The 27,826-nt window shown below is 37.2% G+C and overlaps 1 protein-coding gene across 3 annotated transcripts in view; it reads right to left on the bottom strand.

The window, feature by feature from the left end:
- Positions 1-612: 612 nt before the first annotated feature.
- Positions 613-27,826, bottom strand: part of ZNF382 (zinc finger protein 382) — a 53,118-nt gene continuing 25,904 nt past the window's right edge. The window contains exons 1-5 of one of the 3 annotated variants that reach the window (XM_060132361.1): positions 27,699-27,825; positions 25,439-25,512; positions 23,002-23,153; positions 22,634-22,729; positions 613-2,728 (exon numbers count right to left, since the gene is read on the bottom strand). In XM_060132361.1, coding sequence (XP_059988344.1) covers positions 1,308-2,728; positions 22,634-22,729; positions 23,002-23,140 — 1,656 coding nt within the window. In that variant the 5' untranslated portion in view covers positions 23,141-23,153; positions 25,439-25,512; positions 27,699-27,825 and the 3' untranslated portion in view covers positions 613-1,307. Of the gene's footprint in view, positions 2,729-22,633; positions 22,730-23,001; positions 23,154-25,438; positions 25,513-27,698; position 27,826 lie in introns of those variants that run through there. The other 2 variants (XM_060132362.1, XM_060132360.1) reach the window with 2 other exon arrangements.

The raw sequence follows: 27,826 nt of genomic DNA, 5'->3' as shown, positions 1-27,826 counted from the left end.
ATCTGTTCCCTTGTCAACCTTCCTTTCTTTAGTATGAATTCTTTGCTGTTGTATAGAGTGAGTTATAACTAATCATTCTTACAGTCATTTCATTTGAAGTGTTCCCATCCATTGTGAATTCCCTGGTGTTGTAAGGATTTGAGCTATGGCTATAAGCTTTTCCATATTTATCATTTTTATATGACCAGTAAGATAGTATTTTATCCAGTTAGAATTCTCTAATGTTGAGCAAGGAAGATACTAGATGCCTCCCTTTCTCTAGTATGACTTTGATTTCAAATAGGCATTCTTATGGGTAAAGGCAGTCTCACATTTATTACATGTGTCTGGTATTTAGGATTTGAGCTGTGGCTAAAAGCCTTTGGACATGCATTATATTTGGATTCCCAGTTTTCACAACATTCATAGAGTTTCCCTGTAGTATGAATTCTTGGTTTGAACCATCACCATATTGATACTATTTACAGCTGTCTTCCTTCAGAGTGAATTATCTCATGTTATGAAAGTTATGAGTCATTTGATAGTATCAACATACATATACCCCAGGACCCAGCAATTCCACTCCTAAGTATATACACGAGAGAAATGAATATATGTACACCAAAATATAAATACATTCAACAAGCATTATTTATTATGACCCTAAGCTGTAAACAATAAAAAAAAGTCCATAAACAGTAGATTGGATAAATTGAAATATAATCATATAATGGAATTTTATACAGAATGAAAATAAATAAGCTTCTGCCACATGCACTAATGATGAGTTTTAAAGACAGAGTGATGGATGAAACAAGCCATATATGAAAGAATACATGTATAATTTATATAAAGGTTTATTATATGCAAAAACTATAACGTTAGAAGTTAGAACTGTGGTTAACTCTGAGGAGGTAACAAATTTTATACCATATTTGCAATGAGAAATACAGTCACACCACCTTTCTTTTAAAGCAGTTCTGTTCACAGTGTGGTCCATGGACCACTGCCAGGCAGCCTACTGTTTATTACTGGGTCACAACAAGGTATATATTAAAATTTAAAATAAGCAATTTAAAATGTTTGTAGCAATTTGATAGAGGAATTTATGTCTGGTGAATCTAATAAAATTTTTAAGCTTGTATTTTCAATGACTTTTATCATTTAATTTGTCCAGTAATTCCTTTTGTGTGTTTTATAGGCTAGCAAATAGTAGGTAAATATGTGGTACAGTACCTTAAACTGTTTAATATTATTACACTTGCAAGCAACATCATGTACAGGGTTTACTATGACTTTAAAAGTTTTCACCAAAAAAGTCACAGATTTTAGTTAATTCCCATGGTTTCTATCTTGTGAGTTTTCTGATGGACAATGAGGTTTGACTTACAACTGAAGAACTTTCCACATTCTTTACATTCATATGGTTTCTCTCCTGTGTGAGTTTTCTGATGGCGAATGAGGTTTGATTTCCTACTAAAGGCTTTCCCACACTGAGGACATCCATTGGATTTCTCTCCTGTATGTATTCTCTGATGAACAGTGAGGATTGCCTTCTGGCGGAAGGACTTCCCACATTCATTACAAATATAGGGTTTTTCTCCTGTGTGAATTCTTTGATGGAGAGTGAGGGTTGTCTTTTGGCAGAAGGACTTCCCACATTCATTGCAAATATAGGGTTTCTCTCCTGTGTGAGTTCTCTGATGTACAGTGAGGGTTGTCTTCTGGATAAATGCCTTCCCACATTCATTACATTGATATGGTTTCTCTCCTGTGTGTGTTCTCTGATGATCAATGAGGTATGACTTCTTTCTAAAAGCACTTCCACATTGAGTACATTCATAGGCCTTCTCTCCTGTATGTGTTTTGTGATGTCTAGTAAGGGTTGCCTTCTGGCGGAAGGACTTCCCACAATCCATACAAATGTAGGGTTTCCCCTCTATATGTGTTTTCTCGTGAAGAGTGAGGGCTGTCTTTTGACGGAAGGCTTTTCCACATTGACTACAAACATAAGGTTTCTCACCTGTGTGGATTCGCTGATGTTCAATGAGATATGACTTCCTTCTAAAGCTATTCCCACAGTAAGGACACTGAAAGGGTTTATCTTCTATTTGAGATCTCTGATGCATGATAAAAATGGACTTCCTACAGAGGAACTTCCCATATTTGCTGTATGCGTGGGCCTTCTTCTCCATATTTTGTTGGTGAACATTGAGATTTGACTTTTCGATGAAGCCTGTTCCATCTTTATTGTATTCAAAGGGTCTTTCTCCTCTGTGAGCTCTAGTATGTGTAAATAACATTCCTTTTATAAGGAAGGGTTTTTCACATTCATTATGTTCAAATGATTGCTCTGGAGTTTGAACCTTCTGATGTTGAATAAGCTCTTGTTTACCACTCAGACTCCGCTCTGTTTGTTTATAGAGATTCACTGCAGTATGAATTTTCTCATGTTTAGTATTAAGGAGTGATTTCTCCCATCCATTACTCTCATCAAACTTCTCTCTTACAGGACTTATATTTCTAATGACTAATTCTGAAATATTTTTAAAAATTTTTCCATCAGGTTTATATTCATGTAGTGTTGTTTTTGAAATAATACGGTTCTTGACAACAGTAAATGTTTTCCCCAAAATATTAGTTCTCTCCTTCATTAGCCTTTTGTGGTTGATGGATACAACTGATCTAGAATGCCTGTCTTGGTATTCTTTGAACTTCACTAAAACATCTTCAGCTTTCCAATCTTCTTCTAGAAAAAATACAATTAACACCAGTAAGTCTTCACATAAACGTTATGGATAAGATATATATACAAACAACCCATGGTGGGACTGTCTATCTCACTACTGTAGTCTACAGAAAGGCCAAAATAAATTACCTCTTGGAGGGAAAATGTATATAACATTAAAATGAGGAAAAATTGCCATAAGTAAATAACACATATCTTTGGGATGTTGTAAGTATAAGCTACATTGAGCAGGTGTAATAAACACAAGGGCAAGTAAGCAGAAGATAAAGGATGGTGAAAGTGGGATTGCTCTTGGAATGGGCAGATTCAGAGATAATGGAGGGAGTCTATCAAGGGTACTAAACAGTAAGCAATGAAAATGTTCAGGTGAAGATGAAAGACTATATATTTATTCCCTAATGACTAAATAAGTGTTATAAAATACTTCCATGTGTTTCTTCCTCAATTGTATTTAGCCCACCCATAGCAAATGAACTTTCTCAGGACTCATTTCCTAGTGCAAACAGACACACTAGTCTATTGTCTAGACCCTAACTCTGCATATCACTGTAATTTTTTTCTCTTGAAAGGGAAGAATTAAGAAAACATAATTCCATTAGGAATTGTGAAATAAACCAGAGGACAAAGTATATCTGCAACATGAATATAATCCCTGTTATGTTCTGACTGCTGCTACCATCAATGTATTCTTCCAGAAATGATCAATAACTAAATTCTCTTGACCGTCAATTACAACTTTTCCTCCTTTCAATTTGTTAAATTACTTTTTCAGTTTTAGGGAAGGATGGGTTCAAGTTTTCCTCCCAGTGGAGTAACATACCTTAACTCTGCTATTTCCTATTGGGGCTGTGAAAGATTGAATTCTTCAGTGTATATGTACAGCACTGATTGGCCTTAAAAACTATATCTTACTACTGTTGCCTTACCACCTCCCATATCTGGCAGGGCAATTTTAAAGATGGATTCATCTTACTCACGACTTGCATCTTATTTAAAACAGCCCTTTTATCCCATCAAACTAGACATCGAAAGGTAAACAGGTAATACTGTATATGTATTTATAAAATGGAATACTTCAGTGAAATTTATACAATGGAATACCATTCAGCAATAAAAAGGAAAAAGCCTACTGATACATAATGACAAAAGGGATGAATCTCAAACATTTTTCAGATTTAAAGCTTTATACAAAAGAGTACACGTTGTACAATTCCATTTATTTGTAGTTCTAGGACACACAAAACTAATCTGTATCAATAATTGTAATTATACTGCCTTCCTGAGAATTCAACCACCTGCAGGGATATGCTACAATCCAATTTATCCAAAAGCCTTCACATATTCTTTCTACCCTTCAATGTCTATTTTGTCTGAAATTAGTATATAATTATAGTCTGGACCATCCATTTCAAGCAGTCTTTCAACAACCTGCTATTTTCATATAAAATTATACGTAAAATGCTCAATTTGATAATAATGCCTTCCCAACTAACACTTATGCTCTTGGACATCAACATTTTATTGACTATCTTTTCCGAAACCTTCTGAGTATACATTAACACACTTATCAGTGGTAAAGAGATATGATCTTGACATGTATATCTAAAAGGAACTTACCATTAAATGATTTTTGACTGGATGAGAAAGATGTTTTCTTTGCATGCTACCACAGGCCATCAATCAAGTAACTATTGAATATCTAGCCTCTGCTACAAGCCACAGTAAGGAAAAGTAAAAGAGAGGACCTTATTTTGAGGGAACTGTTAATCAGATGGGAAGAGAGGCCTCAGATAAAACAATGTTGAATCAGGTAGGAAATTACTAGATCATATCAGAGGATTTGTCTCTTTGCATGTTTATAGACACTAAGTATAATGTGAATGCAGAAAAAAAGGAACTGACATGCTTTGGAGTCATCAAGGAACATTTCATGGGGAAGTGAAATTTGATCTTTTAATCAAAGGATATGTAGTATTGTGTGGTAAAGAATATGTAATCTTGCCCAAAGAGAAGTCTGACATTTGCCTTTGGATTCTGGGAGGTAATCTCTAAGTCCTTGGAATGTCATGCCTGAGAGGAGTATTAATTGCCTGGGAGCCTTTGGCCAACCAGAAAGTAACAATGTGATTTGGGGGGGGTGGTCTTTGAGTCACACCAACAATGTGATTGAGAGCAGGGGGCTTTGGGTCACAGAATATTAGCTCAGTCTCTTAAGGGGCTAGAAACTTAGGTCAGCCACATGGGCAGTGAAGCATGCCTATGTGATGGAGCCCTAATATAAGCTTTGGATAATAGCCTTGGGTGAATCTTCCCTGGCTGGCAGTATTCTATATGTATTGTCACAGGGAAGTAATGCTGTCCGTGACTCCAGAGAGAGGACTACTAGAAGCTCTGTGTTTGGTACTTTCCTGGACTCTGCCTTATGTGCTTCTTCCCTTGGCTAATTTTAATCTGTATTCTTCTCTTACAAACCATAACTGTGAGTATTATAGCTTTCAGTAAGTTTTGTAAGTCCTTATAGAAAACTATTGATCCTAACAGTAGTCATGGGGACCCTTGAACTTACAGTTGGTATCAGAAGTGAGGGTGGCCTTGTGTGTACTACTGTACTCTCTTACTTTGTAGTTGGCTAACTTTGCAAGTATCCCTATGGTTATATGGCAGCTCTCACATAATGAAAGGTCCAGTTGTGAAGAATAAAATCAATTCTATTGAGTACATTTGGGAGACTCGAACAGACGTTAGCAGGAATTCTTCGTCAAAAAGAGAAATACATGTGGAATGACAAGATGGGATATTATTGTGTCAGCCCTTGAAATAGAAGGGATTTAAATTTCATATAATAAGTGATATCTTTTTTGCATATTGACTGAAAGAAAACTGAAAGAACTGGAAAATAAATCATGGCAAATTCAAATAGTAATTACAGCAGCCCACACCTGAAATAACATGAAATAACATGGCTCTCACTTTTGAAGATGTCAGTGGCAAACGAGAATATGAGAGGATGTAAGGATATTTCATGGAGTGAAATAAAACACAAATTGTGGAGAGATAATTTTTAAAATATTGCAGAGATGATGGAATCAACCTGATGTTACAAGAAACTGACTACAGGAACAAAGGAAATACAAAGATAAGATAAAGTTAATGACTATTATTTCTGAAATATCAATAACCAAAAGGATGAGACAAGTGACCCTATATTGCGGTAGGCAGATTAAAATATACCAGTAGAGGGCTTCCCTGGTGGCGCAGTTTTTGAGAGTCTGCCTGCTGATGCAGGGGACACGGGTTCATGGCCCGGTCCTGGAAGATCCCACATGCCGCGGAGCGGCTAGGCCTGTAAGCCATGGCCGCTGAGCCTGTGCGTCCGGAGCCTGTGCTCCACAACGGGAGAGGCCGCAACAGTGAGAGGCCCGTGTACTGCAAAAAAAAAAAAAAAAAGAAAGAAAAAAAGAAAAACCAAATATATATATATATATATATATATATATATATATATATATACACCAGTAGAGTACAAGTGGGAGAAATGGGCTGAAAATGGCTATTTGAAAGCCATTCACATAAAATAAGGAAATCACAACTTGAGAATGGATCAGATTATTACAGTTTACATGGCTTTTATAAAGACAAGAACTGAGGATGAAGAAAGATTCTTTAAGGATACCGATGAGAGCCTACTGAAATAAAATCCATTTATTCAACAAATATTTATTTTTTCAGAGGGAAGAAAAGCAACCAAGATGAAAAAGGCACTCAGGAACGTAGGATAAGTTTTTCACCCAAATCAAGGTGGGTACGTATCAGGAATCTGAGCACTATGTTATGAAACACGGAGATTTATTGGGAAGAAATTTACTGAAAGAAGTGATACTGAAATTATCACTTTAGTCCAAGGCATATGGATTTTGAAATCCGACAGTTGGTCTCACAGTGAGAATGGGATGTGAGACTGAGTGCTGAAAACAAGTAGAAGAGGAAAGGAAATGAAAACTAAGAGGAAGATTAATATTATCAATGATTACCCTTTTATATTTTGGATAGATTTAAGAATGCATATAAATAGGAGACTATAATAAAAGAAGAAAGATAAAGAGCTGAAATGTTAAAGAAAGAGATGAAAAGCAAGAAGAAAGGCCTAAACTAACAGTTTCCAAGAGACCCTTACGGGAGGTGCAATAAGTCAAAAATATTTTTGTTAGTAATAACACTTCAGGGGGACTTCCCTGGTGGTCCAGTGGTTAGGACTTCACCTTCCAGTGCAGGGGGTTCAGGTTTAATACCTGGTCGGGGAGCTAAGATCCCACATGTCTTGTGGCCAAAAAACCAAAATATAACACAGAAGCAATATTGTAACAAATTCAATAAAGACTTTAAAAATGGTCCACATCAAAAAATCTTTAAAAAAAAAGATAATAATAACACTTCATTGGGACTTCCCTGGCTGTCCAGTGGTTAAGACTCCGTGCTCCCAATGCAGGCGGCACGGGTTCAATCCCTGGTCAGGGAATTAAGATCCCGTATGCCGCATAGTGCTGTCAAAATAATAATAAAAATAACAACACTTCATTATTAACAAAAATAATAGTATTTTAAACTGTGTTCTTATTTGCATTAGTGGGGCAAAAGCACTGGTGAGTGTCTCATGAAATTTTAATTTATAGAGGTGACTGAGTGATGACACAGGGAGGCTAATGCTATTAAAAGAAAATTTTTTATTACTTACCTTTCCTGAGAGGAGGGGCCATGCCATGCCATGCAGGGTTACATGGGGAAGCACCAGCTTTGGTCAGGAGGCAGAAAGAAGCAAGGGGAAATTGTAGGCCAGAGCCTTTACTCGGGCTTGCTTGCATGGGAAAGGCAAGGCAGGGCAGGGGAAACAGCTTAGGATTGGCTAGTTTGAAGAGTGTTGGCAGGTTATGGGTTATAGGGGAGCTCTCCAGTTGTCTGGTACCTGGTCCTGGGTGATTTAGGGCAGGGTAAATATTGGCTTGGTGTCTGTGAGTTAGATAAAGGAGGTGGTTGAGGATATGGAGTGGGGATTGGTTGATTTGTATATGAAAGATGGGCTCACCAACAAGTTGTTTGTTTACTATCTCTAGAAATTGGCTAGCTCTGGGAAGGGTAATCTCTCTTCAGCCAGTAGGGCTCCCCAAAGATGTCAAAACATAAAATATAGAAAATTTAAAAATGATTGATACGGTGGGTAAAATGCTGGCACATTAACATGTATCAAAGCACTGGCACCAATCTATAATAGTAATCGCTGCATTTCTAACTACCACACACTCGCAGGAAAAAAGTTTCACTTAAGACTTTTTGATAGAGCAGAAAAAATTCATTAATTTTATTAGATCTCCACCCTTGAGTACATATATTTTCAATATTCTGTGTGATTGTTAAAGAATTATGCATACAGCACTTCTTTTGCATATCAGAGTACAGTTGATCTTTAAATAACATGGGGAGTTAGTGGTGCCAACCCTCTGCACAGTCAAAAATCTGCATATAACTTCCAGTTGGCCCTCAGTTCCTCCATATCCACAGTTCCACATCTGTGGCTTTAACCAACTGTGGATCGTGTAGTATTGTAATATTTGCTATTGAGAAAATTTGCATATAAGTGGACCTGCACAGTTCAAATGCATGTTGTTCAAGGGCCAATCATATAATATATTTTGTGAAGAAAAGTGCTGGTGTAATTATGTGAGTTGAGAACTAAATATCTACATTTTGTGGAACAGCAGTTTTACTTGAAAAAACACTATTATTCAGATGTGGGTATCTGGTAAACATTTTCTTGAACAATGTGAACCTGTCTATTCAAAGAAAACATCTGCCAATACTTGTTACCTACGATAAAAGAAGTATAAGTCATTATGTTAGAAAGCTTGTATTTGCTACAGTGAGTTTGTCAACTTCCCAATACTTAAAAGACTTTTATAATGAGATTGCTGGTGATATTAACACATGTGGGTTTGGGTTTTTTAAAAAAATATTGATATGGAAATGTGTCAAAATTTGGCAGACCTGTATGCACCAGTGAATTGTTACTTTCCAAATGACCAATACATATTACAAAACAATGCATGGGTAAAATATTTAAATAGACCATTGGATTTTATGTAATAGTCTACAAAAGTTCATTGTTATGATTTCAGATTTTATATTGCAACTAACTGTTTAGAAATAACCAATTGTTAAGTGGCAACTAAATACTTAGGAACTACCAATTGTTAAGTTTGGGTGTAGTATTAATGAAGAATATCCATGACAGTCTAAAAAGGCTTTTAAAATACTTCTCTTTCAAACTACATATACGCATGAAGGAAGATTTTCTCCATATATTTCAATTAAAACAACATATTGCAACAGATTAAATGTAGAATCAGATGTGAAAATCAGCTATCTTTTATTCAGCAAGACATTAAATAAACTTCAATCATGTAACAATGCCCCTTTACTCACTTTTCTCTTTTGAAAAATAGTTTTTGTTGGTAAAAATATGATTTTTATGTCAACATGTAATGACTTTATTATGTTTATATTGTTCTTTTTAAATGAAATAAATGAATATTTTTAAATGTGTTTTAATTTTGAATAGGATATATACACATTCACAAAGTTCTTTTGATTCTTAATAATTTTAAGAGTATAAATAAGTCTTGCAGCTGCATGTGAATCAATGAAGTTAGAACACACCCTCACACCATGCACAAAAATAAACTCAAAGTGACTTAAAGACTTAAACATAAAACAATACACCATAAAACTCCTAGAAGAGAGCATAGGCAAAACATTCTCTGACATAAATGATATCAATGTTTTCTTAGGTCAGTCTCCCAAGGCAATAGAAATAAAAACAAAAATAAACAAGCGGAACCTAATCAAACTTACAAGCTTTTGCACAGCAAAGGAAACCATTAAAAAAAAAAAAACGAAAAGACAACCTACGGAGTGGGATAAAATATTTGCAAATGATGCAACAGACAGTGGCTTAATCTCCAAAATATACAAGCAACCCATGCAAATCAACAGCAAAAAAACAAACGACCCAATTGAAAAATGGGCAGAAGAACTTAATAGACATTTCTCCAAAGAAGGCATACAGATGGCCAGTAGGCACTTGAACAGATGTTCAACATCACTAATTATTAAGAGAAATGCAAATCAAAACTACAGTGAGGGGCCTCCCTGGTGGCACAGTGGCTGAGAGTCCGCCTGCTGATGCGGGGGACGCGGGTTCGTGCCCCGGTCTGGGAGGATCCCACATGCCGCGGAGCGGCTGGGCCCATGAGCCATGGCCGCTGAGCCTGTGCGTCCGGAGCCTGTGCTCCACAACGGGAGAGGCCACAACAGTGAGAGGCCTGTGTACCACAAAAAAAAAAAAAAAAAACTACAGTGAGGTACCACCTCACACCAGCCAAAATGGACATCATTATAAAGTCTACAAATAACAAATGCTGGAGAGGATGTAGAGAAAAGCGAACCCTCCTACACCATTGGTGTAAGTTGGTACAGCCACTATGGAAAACAGTATGAAGGTTCCTCAGAAAACTAAAAATAGAATTACCATATGATCCAGCAATCCCACTCCTGGGAATATACCCGGACAAAACTATAATTCAAAAAGATACATGCACCCCTATGTTCATAGCAGCACTGTTCACAATAGCCAAAACATGGAAACAACCTAAATGTCCATCGACAGATAAATGGATAAAGAAGATGTGGTACATGTATACAATGGAATATTACTCAGCCATAACAAAGAAAGAAATAATGCCATTTGCAACAACATGGATGCAACTAGAGATTATCATACTAAGTGAAATAAGTCAGAAAGAGAAAGACAAATATCATATGACATCACTTATATGTGGAATCTAAAATATGGCACAAATGAACCTGTCTACAAGATAGAAACAGACTCACAGACATAGAGAACAGACTTGCGGTTGCCAAGGGAGGAGGAGGAAGAGGGATGGAGTGGGAGTTTGGGGTTGGTAGATAAAAACTATTACATTGAGAATGGATAAACAACAAGATCCTACTATATAGCACAGGGAACTATATTGAATATCCTGTGAAAAACCATAATGGAAAAGAATATAAAAAAAGAATGTCTGTAGGTGTATAACTGAGTCACTTTCCTGTACAGCAGAGATTGGCACAACATTATAAATCAACTATACTTAAATAAAAAAAAATTTTTTAAGTCCTGAGACTAAAAAGTTTGAGAACTGCTGATTTAGACATTCAAAATTCTGGTAATAGCAAAGAAGTTTGTATCAGAACAACCTTCCAACTGATAACAATGATAACTATGGACCAATTATAGAAGACCAACTTGTTTGAAGACACTAAAGAATGATCAAAAGCAGGCAGAAACTGGAATGGATACAACCTTTGAAAGAAAGAAACCATACTGCAATAAGATCTACTTTTATCCAGGTCTTCCAATGTGTGCCCTGGTAGTTCATGCAGCACACAGGGGATAGATCTCAAGGAGAAAGCAGGAGTCATCCTGTGCAGAAGAATCAGAGATCAGAGTTCAGGAGTACCAGAGTGGCTGTAAATTGAGGACAGAATCCAAGGATGAAGAAAGCATAGAAGGAAAGCCCCAACGTTAGCATAAACCCCTCCTCAAAACTTTGGTTAACTTCATTTCTACAGGGTAAGACTAGAAGGAGCATAAAGGGAAAAGAAAGCTGGAACACTGAAAGAACTCAGCAGAGATTTCAGCAGCTACTTAAATCTGCAAAAACAGTTTTTAGTTCCAGTCCTGTGCCAAGTTAGAAGAATCTGGTTAAAACTTTGGTCTTTCTACTGAAATCCCAGAAGGGGCATGTATTAGGAGTAAAGGCTGCATCCCAGGACTTAAAGGAATACCATAAAACTAAAGGCAAAACTGAAACCGAAATAGAAATAATCTGAACAACTTAAAAGCAACCTGACAAAAGAATCGACATGAACCTCCAGTAACTTAACCTCCTATAAGATTAAAACTCAGCAATCTTCAGAGGAAGAAAAAGGATCCAGCAACTTCACAACATGTTATATAAAGTCTTCCTGAGAAGAAACAGGAAAATGTGACCAATAGGGAAGATAAAAACCATTCAACAGAAACAGACTGATATATGTCCCTATGTTGAAATTAGAACTATGATAAATATGTTTACAAATGTACAAGAAAAGATGGAAATATGGGTGAAGAGATGGAGTAGTCAGGAGGCATAAAGAAATGCAAACTGAAAAAAAACCCAATAGCTGAAATATAAAATTCACTGGATGGGTTTAACAGCAAATAAACATAAGAGAATAAAGAATCAGTAAACTTGAAGTCAGGTTCACAGAAACTACCCAAACTAAAAGAACTTTTAAAATCCTTAGTGAACTACAGGGTGGGATGAAATGATTTAAGATATAATTGAGAAAAGAACAGGAAAAAAACTGTACAAGTACAGACGAAAATTTCCCCAAATTTTATCTAAAACAAGAACTCTGTGAACTTGCTAAATTCACTTATTAGTTCTAACAGTTCTTTTCTTTTAGATTCCTGAGGATTTACTATGTACACAATCATGTCACTTACAAATGAAGATAGTTCCCTTTCTAATCTGAAGCCTTTTAACTTCTTTTTCTTGCCTTATTGTACTGACATATGTTCTGTATAATATTTAATAGAAGTGGTGATAATGGACATCCTTTCTTTGTTTTTGTTCTTAGAGGAAAAGCATTCAAGCTTTCACCACTGAATGTGATGGTGGCTATGTTTTTCAAAGATATTCTTTAGGAGGTTGAAGAAATTCCCCTGGATTGCTAATAAATAGATTTATAATAAATATAAGTTGAATTTAATTATTTTCCTGCATTTACCGAGATGATTGTGGTCTTCTCTCCTTTTTATTTTTCTATACTTTAAGTGGTAGCTTATATCCTTGAGTTTCGACCTCTTTTTATCTTTACATGGTGAATTATATAGCTTTTTATTTTTAATTTAATTAATTAATGTATTTATTTTGGCTGTGTTGGGTCTTTGTTGCTGCATACGGGCTTTCTCTAGTTGTGGTGAGCGGAGACTACTCTTTATTGTGGTGAGCGGGCTTCTCATTGCAGTGGCTTCTCTTTCTTGTTGCAGAGCAGGGGCTCTAGGCGTGCAGGCTTCAGCAGTTGCAGAATACAGGCTCAGTAGTTGTGGCGCATGGGCTCTAGAGCACAGGCTCCATAGTTGCAGTGCGTGGGCTCTAGAGTACGGGCTCTAGAGCGCAGGCTCAGTAGTTGCAACACACAGGCTTAGTTGCTCCGCAGCGTGTAGGATCTTCCCAGACCAGGGCTCGAACCCATGTCCCCTGCATTGGCAGGCAGATTCCTAACCACTGTGCCACCAGGTAAGTCCCTATAGCTTGATTTTTTTTTTTTTAGCGGTACGCGGGCCTCTCACTGCTGTGGCCTCTCCCGTTGCGGAGCACAGGCTCCAGACGCGCAGGCTCAGCGGCCATGGCTCACGGGCCCAGCCGCTCCGCGGCATGTGGGATCTTCCTGGACCGGGGCGTGAACCCGTGTCCCCTGCATCGGCAGGCGGACTCTCAACCACTGCACCACCGGGGAAGCCCTAGCTTGATTTTTGAATTCCAAATCAACTTTGCTTTCCTGGGATAAACTCCTTTCGGCCATGTGGTATCATCCTTTTAAAATACTGCTAGATTCAGTTATTTTTTTAGATTCAGTTTTATAATATTTTATTAAGGATTTTTATATCTAGCTTCATGAAGGTTGTTGCTGTGTAGTTTTCTATTCTTATAGTGCCTTTGATTGTGGATAATGCTGGTCTTATAAAATGAGTTGGGAAGTGTTCTCTCCTACTCTTATTGGTTGGTATAAAATTGTTTGTATATTCGCTAATGGTCCTTTTAATATCTGTAGGATCTGTAGTGATGTAGCCTCTTTAATTTTTGATATTGGTGATGTGTCTTCTATTTTTTATTAGTAATATAGCTATGGTTTATTAATTTTATTATTTTAATGTATCAGCTTTTGGCTTCACTCATTTATTCTTCTTCTGTTATGTATTTCATTGATTTCTGCTTTAGTCAATTTTTCCTCTTACTAACTTTTGAGTTTAATTTACTTTTCTTTTTCTAGTTACTTAGGGTGACAGTTTAACCCCTGTTTTAGGCCCTGATTTAAAGAAATAAAGTTTTTTAATGCTGCTATGGTTGCATCCCACACATTTTGATATGTTGTCTTAATTATCATTCAGTTCAAAATACCTTCTAATTTACCTTAGGATTTCTTCCTTGCTTCATGGGTTATTTGGAAATGTGATTAATTTCCAAAAATTTGGGGATACGTTTTTGATTTCTAAATTAATTCTACTGTGGTCAGAAACTATACACTATGATTTCAATTCTTTTTAATTTATTGATACTTGTTTTTAATTTATTGATACATATGGCCCAGCATATAGAGTCTATCTTGGTGAATGTTCCATGTAAAATAGTCTATAAAGATTAACTAGGTACAATTGATTGTGTTTCAACCCTTCCATAGCCTTATTGATTTTCTTTCTCTTTGTTCTCTCAATTACTGAGGGAAAAGTATTTATATCTTAAGCTATAATTATATTGCTTCTTTCAGGGAGCAAAATTGGTTCTGAAGAAAATGAAAAAAGAAAATCTTACATATTACTATCGTTTGTGGCCCTCCAAAGGGCAACAGAACATAGATTATTGTATTAAAATTTCATGGGGGCAATTAGAAAGAAAATCTCTAAAAAGACTTTTAGGGTAGTGAAAATGATAAAAAGCTGAGAAACACTGAAGTATTTTGAAGCTGTTACAGTTGTTATGACCTCTCAATGAACTGTCCCTCTTTATCACTGTAATATTCTATTTTCTGAAATCTACTTTGATATATGGCCACTCCCATTTTCTTCTTAGTGTTTCCATGTGTAATAGAGTCAGATTCTATTTTTGATGTCTTACTGCTGACACCTTCCTAGACCCACTCCCTTTTTTTCCTCTCTTGCCCCACACCTGGGCAAGCCAATCAGAAACCTTGAATGTTCTATCTGTTGGTGCTGGCAGGAAGTTTAAACCACGCAAGCCCTAGCCTATGTGTAGAGACCTGACCTTACCCCTCACCAAAACACAATAAACACCAAAGCCAGACACCCCTCCTTGCTCTCTCAAGCCATTTTAGGACTAGCTTGGGAATCTTCCCTGCTCTCCCTAGAAAGCCTCATTATGTGAGATTTCAGTCTTGACATCTGTCCCAAATTTTGGGTGAGTGGAGTGGGGGATGATCTCATCCCCACATAGGGCAATCACAAGACAGTATGGTACATATTTTTTCATCATTTTATGTTTCACCTACCTGTGTCTTTATATTTTAATACATAGGACATGGTTGGGTCTTTCTTTTCATTTCAGATACTGAATAGTCATCTTTAGAAGCTTCTTTTGGTTTTTTTTTCGATCTTTGCTATCTTGTCTCATTATGATCACTTTCAGTTTACATCCTTGATGATACTCAAGTCATTTATAATGGGTTTTAACATACTTGTGAGCGAATTCCATCACCTCTACCTTTTTTAGGTCTGTTTTTATTAACTGCATTTTTTCCTATTGAATGATTTTTTTCCTGTTTATGGGTCATATTTTCCTGCTTCTTCATATGTTTAATAATTTTTGACTGGACATCAGACATTATCAATTTAATGTTGTTGAGTTTAAGATATGGTTGTATTTTCATAAAGAATATTAGTCTTTTTTTTTTTTTTTTTGGCATTCTGTGGCAGCCAGAGTTGCACCACTAGGACTTCCCTTCAAAAAGAACTTACCATTCATGTGCAAGAACTGTTAGCATCTTCAGGATGCTCTTAAGATTTTGAACCAAGCCAGGGTCTCCCGAGGGAATCCCCACCAAATGACTGAACACTGAGTGGGTACTAGAGGGTGGCCATTTCTATCCATTAGGACTCCTCTGATGAACAGTCTTTGCTTCAGAGGAGTTAGGTTGGTTGAGACTTTGTCAGATATGCATAATGGTCTAAGGCTCTCCCTGCCCAATCCCCTTTTCTTCCACATATCTGTATCATGGTCTGATGGCTTTCTGATCTTACTTCTTCCTTTATCTTTCATAGATGTCACCTCTAAGAAATCTATTATACTCCCAACTCCAACTCAGCATCTCCTTGGAGGACCCAACAGGTACACAGAAGTTATTTTTGGATTAGTTTAATCCTTTTGATGCTTTAATTTAAGCCCTTTTATGACAAATCTTGCAGTCTTTAATCTATTGCCCCATTTATTAGGTATGACATTTCTAGGGTGTCTATCTAATGTCCTATGTATTAACAAGTTCTCTCCACTCTGGCTGAAGGGAAATAAAATGATTCCTGGTGCAGCAGGCTATGAGAATTGTTTGTCTCACAACACTGTTGTGTTTTTCTTAGAACATGTCCTTGACTGGTCTCATGGGGTTTCACCTACCCACGTGCAGACTTATCTTTAGCCAAGACTCAAAGGGAACATTTTCAAGATTTGGGGAACTCTTTCTCTGCATAACTCCCTCTTTTGGAAAGTGTGACCTGCAAATTCTAGTCACCTCAATTTCCTTGAATGCCAGTGTTGGTCCCCTAAAGTCAGTAAAACTTCTTTCTGGATTCCTCTCTCTGCACTGCAGTCTGGAAGTTGCCTTCAAATGAAAGCCTGGAATGAGGTAGGGTGCATCTCATTTATTTCTCTTCTCTCAGGAATCCAGGCCTGTGCTGCCTGTTGTGCAATATCTGAAAATAGTTTTGTCCAGTTTTCTAGTTGTTTCCTTTAGTAGTATAATTCTAGACTCTGTTACTTCCTCAGGGCTGGAAGCAGAAGTTTTGAATTATAAAAATGCAGGCCCAAATGGCTTAATAATGATTTTCTTCAAACATTTAAGGAAGCAACAATGCCAATCTTACAGAAATTCCATAAGAAAGTAGATGAAAAGGAAACACCCCCAGTTCGATATGGCTGACACAATTCTGGATACAAAAACTTTTCAATGACATTACAAGAAAACTACAAACGACTATCCTTGGTAAAATCATGCATTTAGCTTACTAAAATATTAGCAACCCAATTTCATCAATCTATAAGAGAGATAATGCATCTTGTCCAACTGGGGTTCATCCCAGGAGCCCAAGGTTGGTTTAAAATACAAATTAATCGGGCTTCCCTGGTGGCGTAGTGGTTGAGAGTCCGCCTGCCGATGTAGGGGACACGGGTTCGTGCCCCAGTCCGGGAGGATCCCACATGCCACGGAGCGGCTGGGCCCGTGAGCCATGGCTGCTGGGCCTGCGCGTCCGGAGCCTGTGCTCCGCAACGGGAGAGGCCACAACAGTGAGAGGCCCGCGTACCGCAAAAAAAATTTAAAAAATAAAATAAAATAAAATAAATCAATGTAATACATACAGTAACAGATTAAAAAAGAAATATCATATGATCATCTCAACAGATACTGAAAAAGCATTTACGATCAACATCCATTCATAATTAAAATTGTCCAAAAACTAGGGAAAAAAGAGAATTTCCAGAATCTAACAAAGAGCACTTATGAAAAATCTACAGTCAATATTAAGCTAAAGAATGAAATATTAAATGTCTACCTTCTAAATTTAGTGAACTGCTAAGGATGCTCACTCTCACTACCTCTATTCAACGTTGTACTGTAGATCCTGGTCAGTATAACAGGGTAAGAAAAAGAAATGAAAGCAATAAAGTATGCAAATGTAGACGTGAAATATCTTATTTCAAGAAGGCCTGTTTTATGTATAGAAAATCTTAAAAAAATAACAAAACAAATAAAGAACAAGAGTAACAACAACAAAATTTAATACCATCAAAAGAAATATGCAAAGTCAATATCTAAAAGTCAATTGTGGCTACACATATTAAGAACAAGCTGGAAAAAGAAATTTTAAAAATCTCATTATTTACAATAGCATCAAAAATATTAAAAGCTTAGAGATAAACTTAATAAAATATGTATAAGACCTCTATACTAAAAATAATAAAACACTGCTTATGGGAATTACAGAAGCTAACTAAAATGTTAAGATATAGTATAGCCATGGACCAAAAGACTCAATATTACTGAGATGTTATTTCTCACCAATAAAAATCCCAGCATATTTATTTAGAGAAACCAAGATGGTACTGGCACAAAAACAGAAATATAGATCAATGGAACAGGATAGAAAGCCCAAAGATAAACCCACACACATATGGTCACCTTATCTTTGATAAAGGAGGCAAGAATATACAGTGGAGAAAAGATAGCCTCTTCAATAAGTGGTGCTGGGAAAACTGGACAGCTACATGTAAAAGAATGAAATTAGAACACTCCCTAATACCATACACAAAAATAAACTCAAAATGGATTAAAGACCTAAATGTAAGGCCAGAAACTATCAAACTCTTAGAGGAAAACATAGGCAGAACACTCTATGACATGAATCACAGCGAGATCCTTTTTGACACACCTCCTAGAGAAATGGAAGTAAAAACAAAAATAAACAAATGGGACCTAATGAAACTTACAAGCTTTTGCACAGCAAAGGAAACCATAAATAAGATGAAAAGACAACCCTCAGAATGGGAGAAAATATTTGCAAATGAAGCAACTGGCAAAGGATTAATCTCCAAAATTTATAAGCAGCTCATGCAGCTCAATAACAAAAAAACAAACAACCCAATCCAAAAATGGGCAGAAGACCTAAATAGACATTTCTCCAAAGAAGATATACAGACTGCCAACAAACACATGAAAGAATGCTCAACATCATTAATCATTAGAGAAAAGCAAATCAAAACTACAATGAGATATCATCTCACACCAGTCAGAATGGCCATCATCAAAAAATCTACAAACAATAAATGCTGGAGAGGGTGTGGAGAAAAAGGAACCCTCTTGCACTGTTGGTGGGAATGTAAATTGATACAGCCACTATGGAGAACAGTATGGAGGTTCCTTAAAAAACTAAAAATAAAACTACCATACGACCCAGCAATCCCACTACTGGGCATATACCCTGAGAAAACCATAATTCAAAAAGAGTCATGGGCGCTTCCCTGGTGGTGCAGTGGTGGAGAATCCGCCTGACAATGCAGGGGACATGGGTTCAATCCCTGGTCCAAGAATATCCCACATGCCACGGAGCAACTAAGCCCGTGCGCCACAGCTACTGAGCCTGTGCTCTAGAGCCTGCGAACCACAACTACTGAGCCTGCATGCCACAACTACTGAAGCCCGCATGCCTAGAGCCTGTGCTCCACAAGAAGAGAAGCCACTGCAATGAGGAGCCCGCACATCGCAATGAAGAGTAGCCCCCTTGCACCACAACTAGAGAAAGCCCGCGTGCAGCAACATAGACCCAACGCAGCCAAAAATAAATGAATTTAAAAAAAAAAAGAGTCATGTACCAAAATGTTCATTGCAGCTGTATTTACAATAGCCAGGACATGGAAGCAATCTAAGTGTCCCTCGACAGATGAATGGATAAAGAAACTGTGGCACATATATACAATGGAACATTACTCAGCCATAAAAAGAAACGAAATTGAGTTATCTGTAGTGAGGTGGATGGACCTAGAATCTGTCATACAGAGTGAAGTAAGTCAGAAAGAGAAAAACAAATACCGTATGTTAACACATATATATGGAATCTAAAAAAATAAAAGTGGTCATGAAGAACCTAGGGGCAAGATGGGCATAAAGACACAGACCTACTAGAGAATGGACTTGAGGATACAGGGAGGGGGAAGGGTAAGCTGGGACGAAGTGAGAGAGTGGCACGGACATATATACACTACCAAACGTAAAATAGTTAGCTAGTGGGAAGCAGCCACATAGCACAGGGAGATCAGCTCGGTGCTTTGTAACCACCTAGAGGGGTGGGATAGGGAGGGTGGGAGGGAGGGAGACACAAGAGGGAAGAAATATGGGGACATATATATAACTGATTCACTTTGTTATAAAGCAGAAACTAACACACCATTGTAAAGCAATTATACTCCAATAAAAGATGTTAAAAAATAAAATAAAATCAAGAAATCAAGAAGTTGATTCTAAAATGTATTTGAAAAAGAAAATGAAAATGACCTGGAATAGCCAAAACAATTTTTTAAAAAGAAGAAAGTTAAGAGGACTTACTCTGGCATCAAGACTTATTATAAAGCCACAATAATCAAAGACCAGGTGGTATTAGTAATGGGACTTAAATTATATCAAAGGAAAGAATACTCTAGAAATAGACTGACACAAATACAATCAAACAATTTTCTTTTTTTTTGCGGTACGCGGGCCTTTCACTGTTGTGGCCTCTCCCGTTGCGGAGCACAGGCTCTGGACGCGCAGGCTCAGCGGCCATGGCTCACGGGCCCAGCCGCTCCGTGGCATGTGGGATCTTCCCAGACCGGGGCATGAACCCGTGTCCCCTGCATCGGCAGGCGGACTCTCAACAACTGCGCCACCAGGGAAGCAATCAAACAATTTTTGATAAGATCATCAGAGCAATTTAATTCAATTCAACTAGTGATGGGACAAATTGATATCTATATGGATGAAAACAGACTCTTAACACTTACCTCATACCATAAATAAAACTTAACATGAGATGGATCATAGAACTAATTTTAAAAAAGCAAAATATACATAACATTTTTAGAAAAAAATACAGGAAACTATCTTTACAACCTAAGGCAAATATTTGTTTGAGAGGTCAAAGAAATAATGATAAAAGATAAAAATGATAAACTGGACTTCAAAAACTTGTGATTTTTTAAAGACACCATTAAAACGAGTAGGCAAGCCACAGACTAGAGGAAATATATGCAATACCTATATCAAACAAAAGACTTCTATTCAGAAAATGTAAGGAATTCCTACTATTCAAGGAAAAAAATATATTACCCAATAAAAAATAGGTAAAACATTTGAACAGATACCTCTGAAGAAGATATAAAAAGCACATGAAAAAGTTCTCAACATCATTAGTCATAAAAGAAATCTAAACTGAAACTGCTAAGATATGCTACCATTCTTCAGAATAGTACTTCACAATGACCAAAATGAAAATATTGATAACATCAAATGTGGAAGAGAATGTGGGAGGCAATCAAAATTCTCATACATTGCTTGTAAAAGTTTAAAATGCTATGGTAACTTTTAAAAACTGGCAGCTTCTAAAATGTGAACTATAAACCTGACTTATGAATGATGGAATACCTACCATCTGATAGGTATTTACTGAGGAGAAATAAAAACGTGTGTCCACAAAAAGATCTTTACAAGAATGTTCACTGCAGCTTTATTCATAATAGCCCCAGGGACTTCCCTGGCGGTCCAGTGGTTAAGACTCTGTGCTTCCACGGCAGGGGGCTTGGGTTTGATCCCTGGTCAGGGAACTAAGACCCCACATGCCATGCAGTGTGGCCAAAATAATGATAATAGTAATAATAATAATAGCCCCAAACTGAAACATTTCAAATGTCTATCAATAGGAGATGCATAATAAACTGGTATCTCCATTCAATTGAATACTATTCTGTTTAATTAAAATAAACTATTTATATATGCAAAAACATGTATAAATCTCTCAGACGTTAAGCTGAGTGAAAGAAAGTAGACATGAAAAAGGTCCAGAATAGACAAAACTAATCTATGTTGGTAGAAATCACAGTGGTGATCGTCTTAGGGAGGGATTGACTTGGAAGAGGCCTGATGGAACTTAATGGGTTAATGGAAGTGTCCTTTATCTTGACTAGAGTGTGAGATACGTGGGTTTATACTTCTGTCAGAACTCAAAGAACTTTACACTTAAGATCTCTCTGGACGTTATACCTACAAAGCATGGAGTGGATTCTTGGTAAAGTAATAGCAGCCAATAGCTCTATAAGCATAAGGCACACAAGGAAAGGATTTATGTGGGGAGTGATATTCAAAATAAAATTTAGATTTTAGAGGTATTTAAATCAGTCATGTATAGACACTTCAAAGATCTCAGGCCTTTAAAAATATATCCCTAATAAGACAGTTACTGTCTGAAAAAAAAGAAGAAAAAAAGAAAATAACAGTTGTTGGTAAGGATGTGGAGAAACTGGAACCCTTGTGCATTGTTGGTGAGAATGTAAAATGGTGTAGCCACTATGGAAAACAGTATAGCAGTTCCTCAAAACATTAAACATAGAATTACTATATGATCCAGCAATTCTACTTTTGGGTATATACCCAAAAGAAAGCAATGACTCAGATATGTATTTGTACACCCATATTCATAGTAGCATTATTCACAGTAGCCAAAAGGTGGAAGCAACCAAAGTGTCAACTGAGAGATGAATGGGTAAGCAAAATGTGGCATGGACATATAATGGAATATTATTCAGCCTTCAAAAGGAAGAAAATTTTGATACATACTACAACATGGGTAAAACTTGAAGACATTATGTTAAGTGAAATAAACCAGTCACAAAAAGGACAAATACCATATGATTCCACTTATATGAGGTACCTACCAGTAGTCATATTCATAGAGACAGAAAGTAGAATACTGGTTGCCAGGGGATACTTGGGGGTGGTAATGGGGAGTTATTGTTTAATGGGTACAGAGTTTTACTTCTGACAGATGAAGGGTTCTGGAGATGGATGGTGGTGATAGTGGCACAACTATGTAAAAGTACTTAATGCCATGGAACTATATGCTTAAAAATGGTTAAGATGATAAATTTTATGTTTATTTTACCAAAATTAAAAAAATAAAAATAAATAAATAAATAAAAATTTAAAAAAATAGATCTCTGAAAATATTCAAAGACATCAACTACCTGAGCCCACTGGACTTTATCTATACAGACTCACCGAGGTAACTCTGACTTGGAAAAATTTTCTCTGTTGTCCATAGTTCTTTTCCTTGTTCCAACTTGTGGATCATATCAGGCTTAGTCATGTGAAATCCTGATAATAAAAAATGAGACTTGGTCTAAGCTGTTGGGCTTCAAAACTATTGAAGGAAGAGAAAGATACAGCTTCAAGACGGCAGACAAGGTACACATTAACGTCCTACCAAAGTTAATACCTTGTACTAGGCCAAGTGTGGACACAATCACGCTTTCTACTAACAGAAAGGGATTCATCACCTCTGATCTTTGAAAGTCAAAGTTCTATATGTTTCAGAAATTCTTGAAAGGAGATGCATGACACTGAAAGATTCAAGGAATTTTCCTTACCTACAGAGATGAGGTGAAAATAGTTTTCCAACATGACATCCCTGTAGAGGGCCTTCTGAGCAGGATCCAGTTGCTGCCACTCCTCCTGGGTGAAGTCCACAGTCACATCCTTGAATGACACTGATCCCTGTAAGGGCATAGTCTAGTTCATCCTAAAGTAATTGAAACTAGTGAGAACTAGACATTGGAGACCATGTTCAGTGGTCAAACTGGTTTTCTTACTTTGTGTTTTATACTGTAGAAAATTCTCTCTGAAAATACATTCATCAGTATTTACTTATTATCTCATGCTAAAAATACATGAGATCATACTCTTTGCCTTGAATGTGATTGGTTGCTTGGTGCACGAAAACAGATAAAACCCTGACCTTGCTCATAAGAAGTTACAGGCTAAAGGAAGGGCATATGTGTAAATACATACACTCAATAGATATTGCAGATGCAATGACAGAAATATGTACAAGGGAACATACTACAAAGTAAAGAAAATTTCATTTTGTATTCTAAGACTTCATTGAGGACATAAAAATTTTGTACTCACAATGAATATTTTTTGTAGAACTACATGTCAATGGCTTTTGAGATTCATGGGGAGAGTAAAACCAGTCAGTAAATTCAGGAAATAGCAAAAGGTACAGTATGTTAGGAAAGAGTCTTTGAGCTATAAGAAGAAAAAGGTATATGGAGGTAGGCAGTAGGCATATTTATGTAATAATACTGGATTTTTTAATACTCTGTTTTAAGACAGAGCAATGGTCTTAAAAATGTACTGAGCACACTCCCAACATATTTGTATTTATTTATAAATCATCAGTTGGCATTAATAGCAATCCACATTGTTAACGATTACTGTTCTGGAACATAAACTATTAGTATTTTCCTTTTCAGTATACTGTCTTGTACATTCCATTGTAATGCATACCCCACTTTAGGTCTGCTGCTTTATGGAGTATAAAAAAACATGAAGAAATGTTAAGTCATCACATATGTTATGTGAAAAAATTTGTACTTTAGAGGCAATACTCTCGAACACTAGAGAAGGCTTGAGGTGTGTTAGGTGGGAAAGACAATTAAGTAACCACTGTTAGAGATGTGTCCAAGATTAAAATGGTATTAGTGGTCTGGACAGGAGACAATTGGTTGCTTCATGATGAGTTTCAACAGAACTGGTCATAAATTGGTTGTAGAGTGGAAAAAAGAGAGGCACAACTCTTAGGTCATCTGCACAGCAAGTGGGTGGGTGCTGAGACTAGAAAATGGAAATGGGAAGCAGGAGAAATAATAAGCTGGACCAAAGGAGGTAATGAGGTAAACCTTGGACATGTACTTGAAATGTCTATGAAACATACAGGTAGTGATAGCTGTTGAAGGTTGGATATATGGTTCTGACACTGGTTAGAGGTCTAGGATGGAGAGAGGTATCTGAGAGTCACTAGAATCAGATCAGTATAACCTCTGGAGTAAATATGATTGTGCATACAGAAAAAGAGACAGAGAGGAGAAGAGAACCAATTACCATTTGGGGAAAACCCAGATTGGTATTTCAAAGATTGGTAGATGAAGAGGAATTTTCTGAAAGAAAGATATGGAAACAGGAGTAAGTACCACCTTTGATTCAAGAATAGAATATCTCAAGAGTGGATTAGCAAATGCATCTCCTTCTCTTTCATGCTCATATAAAGATTAGAAGAAACTATAAATGTAAGAATAAATCTATAATAGCACTGAAACACTGGAAAGGTTTTCACTGGTGGGCCACAGTTTATAGGAATTGCTGGCAGATATGGATAAAATATATCAGAGAGCAATGTAAAATTTCAGTTTTCTGTACAAACTTGCAAGCAAATCTCTATCCTAAAAACCTCACAAAACAGGAAATCTAATCCAAAATAATAATGTGATCTACCAATTTCTACCTCCCACTAAACCTAGGTCAGTGGAGATGATCAAGGTTTTTGCATGTCTGCTCCCTGACTCCTCACAAATTTAGATCTCAAATCAGTGTCTAGACAAGATAGATTCACTCAAGTAATATATTCCCATTTAAATGAAGATAATACATTTCTGTTCCAGCAGTACTTTTATGAGAGGACTGAGAAAGGAGATGATGAATGATACACCCAATCAATATGCAAACATTGGCTACAACTAGAAGGTGCATTTGGGGAAGACTTAAGTTTATTCTGTTGGAATGAGAGAAACTGGGAATAGGACTGCCGCTAGGGTGAGGCAGGTAAGACACGTAGGGTACAAAAGTTAGAGCTGGACAGCCCTGAGGGTCCTTCTTAAATTTTGTATCTAGGCCACTTGCTTGCCCTACTGGAGACAAGTTTGATGGAAGCAAATCCCAATATCCAGAAAATTTAAGGATAGGGAAGCAAATGTTCATATAACCTAAAAACAAGTTACTTCAGAAAGAGAGGAAACATCATCTCACCTGAGGCATGGCTTTGATATTTGCAAGAGATGAAACTTCTCTTATGAGCTCTTCTTTTGGAAAAGGGAAGAGTCCTGAGAAGGCAGAGATGGGAAGATACAAGGAGCCATGTGAAACCATATTTGACTGACATCACCCAGAATAACTCAGTTAAATCTACATCTGTTTTCAGTTTCAGCACTTGCCCACTCTGTGTACCCCACACAAATCCAGGACAGAGATTAGTAGGGAAATGGACAAATCCTGTTGCCTTATCAATGCCAGAAACCTAATCTTCTGGTGAGGTAGAATAGATTCTGGGGAATCTGTTGTAGCTTGGAGAGAGGGAACATTGTGTGTTTCCCTCTGCAGCTCTACCTTCCATCTGCCATGGAAGACAGATTTATCATATATTTCCAAATCGTTCTTCATGGATTTCCTACCAATTTACACTGTCTCCAGCAGTGCATGAGAATACCTCCCCACATCCTAATGAATGCAGTTGAAAATAACTTTAATCTCTGCCTACCAGATATATATATGTTCTAATTTACACATTTCTTATTATAAGAATAAGTTTTTATTTCTTTTCTGTGATGACATCTTATAGTATGTCTGTTTTTCTCATAGGTGTTTATTTTCTAATTGGTTGACATTATCTTCTTTTTCAATTTAATAAATTAAACCTTTATCTATTTTAAGTTGAAAGTGATTTTTCTTAGCTGTTCATGTAACTATTAAAGTGTTTATGCCTTGTGAAGGTTTTTTTCCCGGCATGTTTTATTGTTTAGCAATACTATGTTCTCAGTTGATGTGAAATGCCATCTCTATCATCATTACACATCGCTATATACTTGAGAATATTTGGACTTTCTATTTAATTTCTCTACTTCATCTCTATTGATTCACCTGTGTGTACTACTAATTAGCATAGTTAATTATTGAAAATTAACCATTATTCATTATTAATTTATTAATAGTAATTTAAGTATTAACTACTGAACAACTCTTTTTAGTAGTACAGGTATGGAAATAGAAAAGAATTGATCTTTCCACACTGTAGGCTTTCAGGCAGAGATTATAGTTTGCTAAATGAAGTCTGAAGTATTGACTGCTACTGTGAATATTTTAAATAGCAAAATAATATTTTAATTACTAAAATGAGACTGGTCTTATGATTAAAAGTATACCTAATACTTTTATATCATGGAATGCCTGAAGAGGCTATTGACCCTGCCATAGATTTCATCCAGAAGCAGGAAAACTTACTCATATATCAGTGTTGAAAGTGCTAGTTATGGGTAAAAATTGTTTTTTTCCTGCATGCTACCCATGGAACACTAATTATTTTAACACATTGGTTTTAGTTCATATAATACTTCCCTGTAATGAACCTTACCATCTGGGAATTATGAAATCTTACCTCTTCCTTTCCAATACTCATACCTCTATTTTATTTGCTAAATAGCTACTGAGTTACAATTTTGCAGGCAGGCTTAATGACCACTATTCAGATAATCAAATCTTAAGTACCTAACTAGTGGTCATACAGAGTCTCTCAATCACAAATAGTAACAGTAGGTTACAAACACATGCAAAGTTACATTCGATCACTTACTTCAGAAAAGCACCGTCTCACGGCACACCCATGTCATTCACAATCTCAGACAGCACCTTACTAATTCCAGGCAAAGTCACAAAATCACATCACAAATCATTTCGCTTCTCCATAGTCACCTGCGGTCTCAAACACGACTCACACCTAATCCGAAGAGAGACATATGCAGAGGAGTCCCCACGCAACAAGACTCATCCAGTTTCGCACACAGTCAGCCGCAACATCCCACAGAGCAGCACGCATCCAAAACGCAGCAGGTTGGACACAGGAGGCCGCTTCCATTTGGTACACACACACACACACACACACACACACACACACACACACACACACACAGCATCCTCTGTGTGAGGCCCTGCTCCCTGCGATGGAGATTCCTCGGGGTCAAAACAGACAAAATCTCTCCTCGCAAAACTCGCTCCAGGTCACACTCGATTGTCACCTTCAGGGTCACGCCCACGGACCACGCCCGAGGCCCCGGTAGCACAGATCTGAGTGTCTGGTTACCACGGCCCGGTTCCGGTTCCCTCCTCATAATTACCAGGCCGGGTTTGGGCTCCCGGTTTCCTCCCCAGACTGCCCACCAGGTCCCGCTTCCCTAGTCTGCCCTCCGGGACCGGAGCTCCCAATTCCCGCCTCCTCCTCAGAGGCCCTAGGACCTACCAACCTCACCCCCGCCAAGGCTCAGTTCTCTGCGCCTGCGCACTCCCGCGCGGGCAGGCGCTCCCAGGAGTCTGCGGGGCGGCGGGTTAGGAACCGCAAGGTCCCAGCTGCGGACGCTCGGGTGTGTT

The sequence above is a fragment of the Lagenorhynchus albirostris genome, chromosome 19, assembly GCF_949774975.1.
Source record: "Lagenorhynchus albirostris chromosome 19, mLagAlb1.1, whole genome shotgun sequence".
Classification (NCBI taxonomy): Eukaryota; Metazoa; Chordata; class Mammalia; order Artiodactyla; family Delphinidae; genus Lagenorhynchus; species Lagenorhynchus albirostris.
This window is presented reverse-complemented; position numbering and strand designations above follow the sequence as displayed.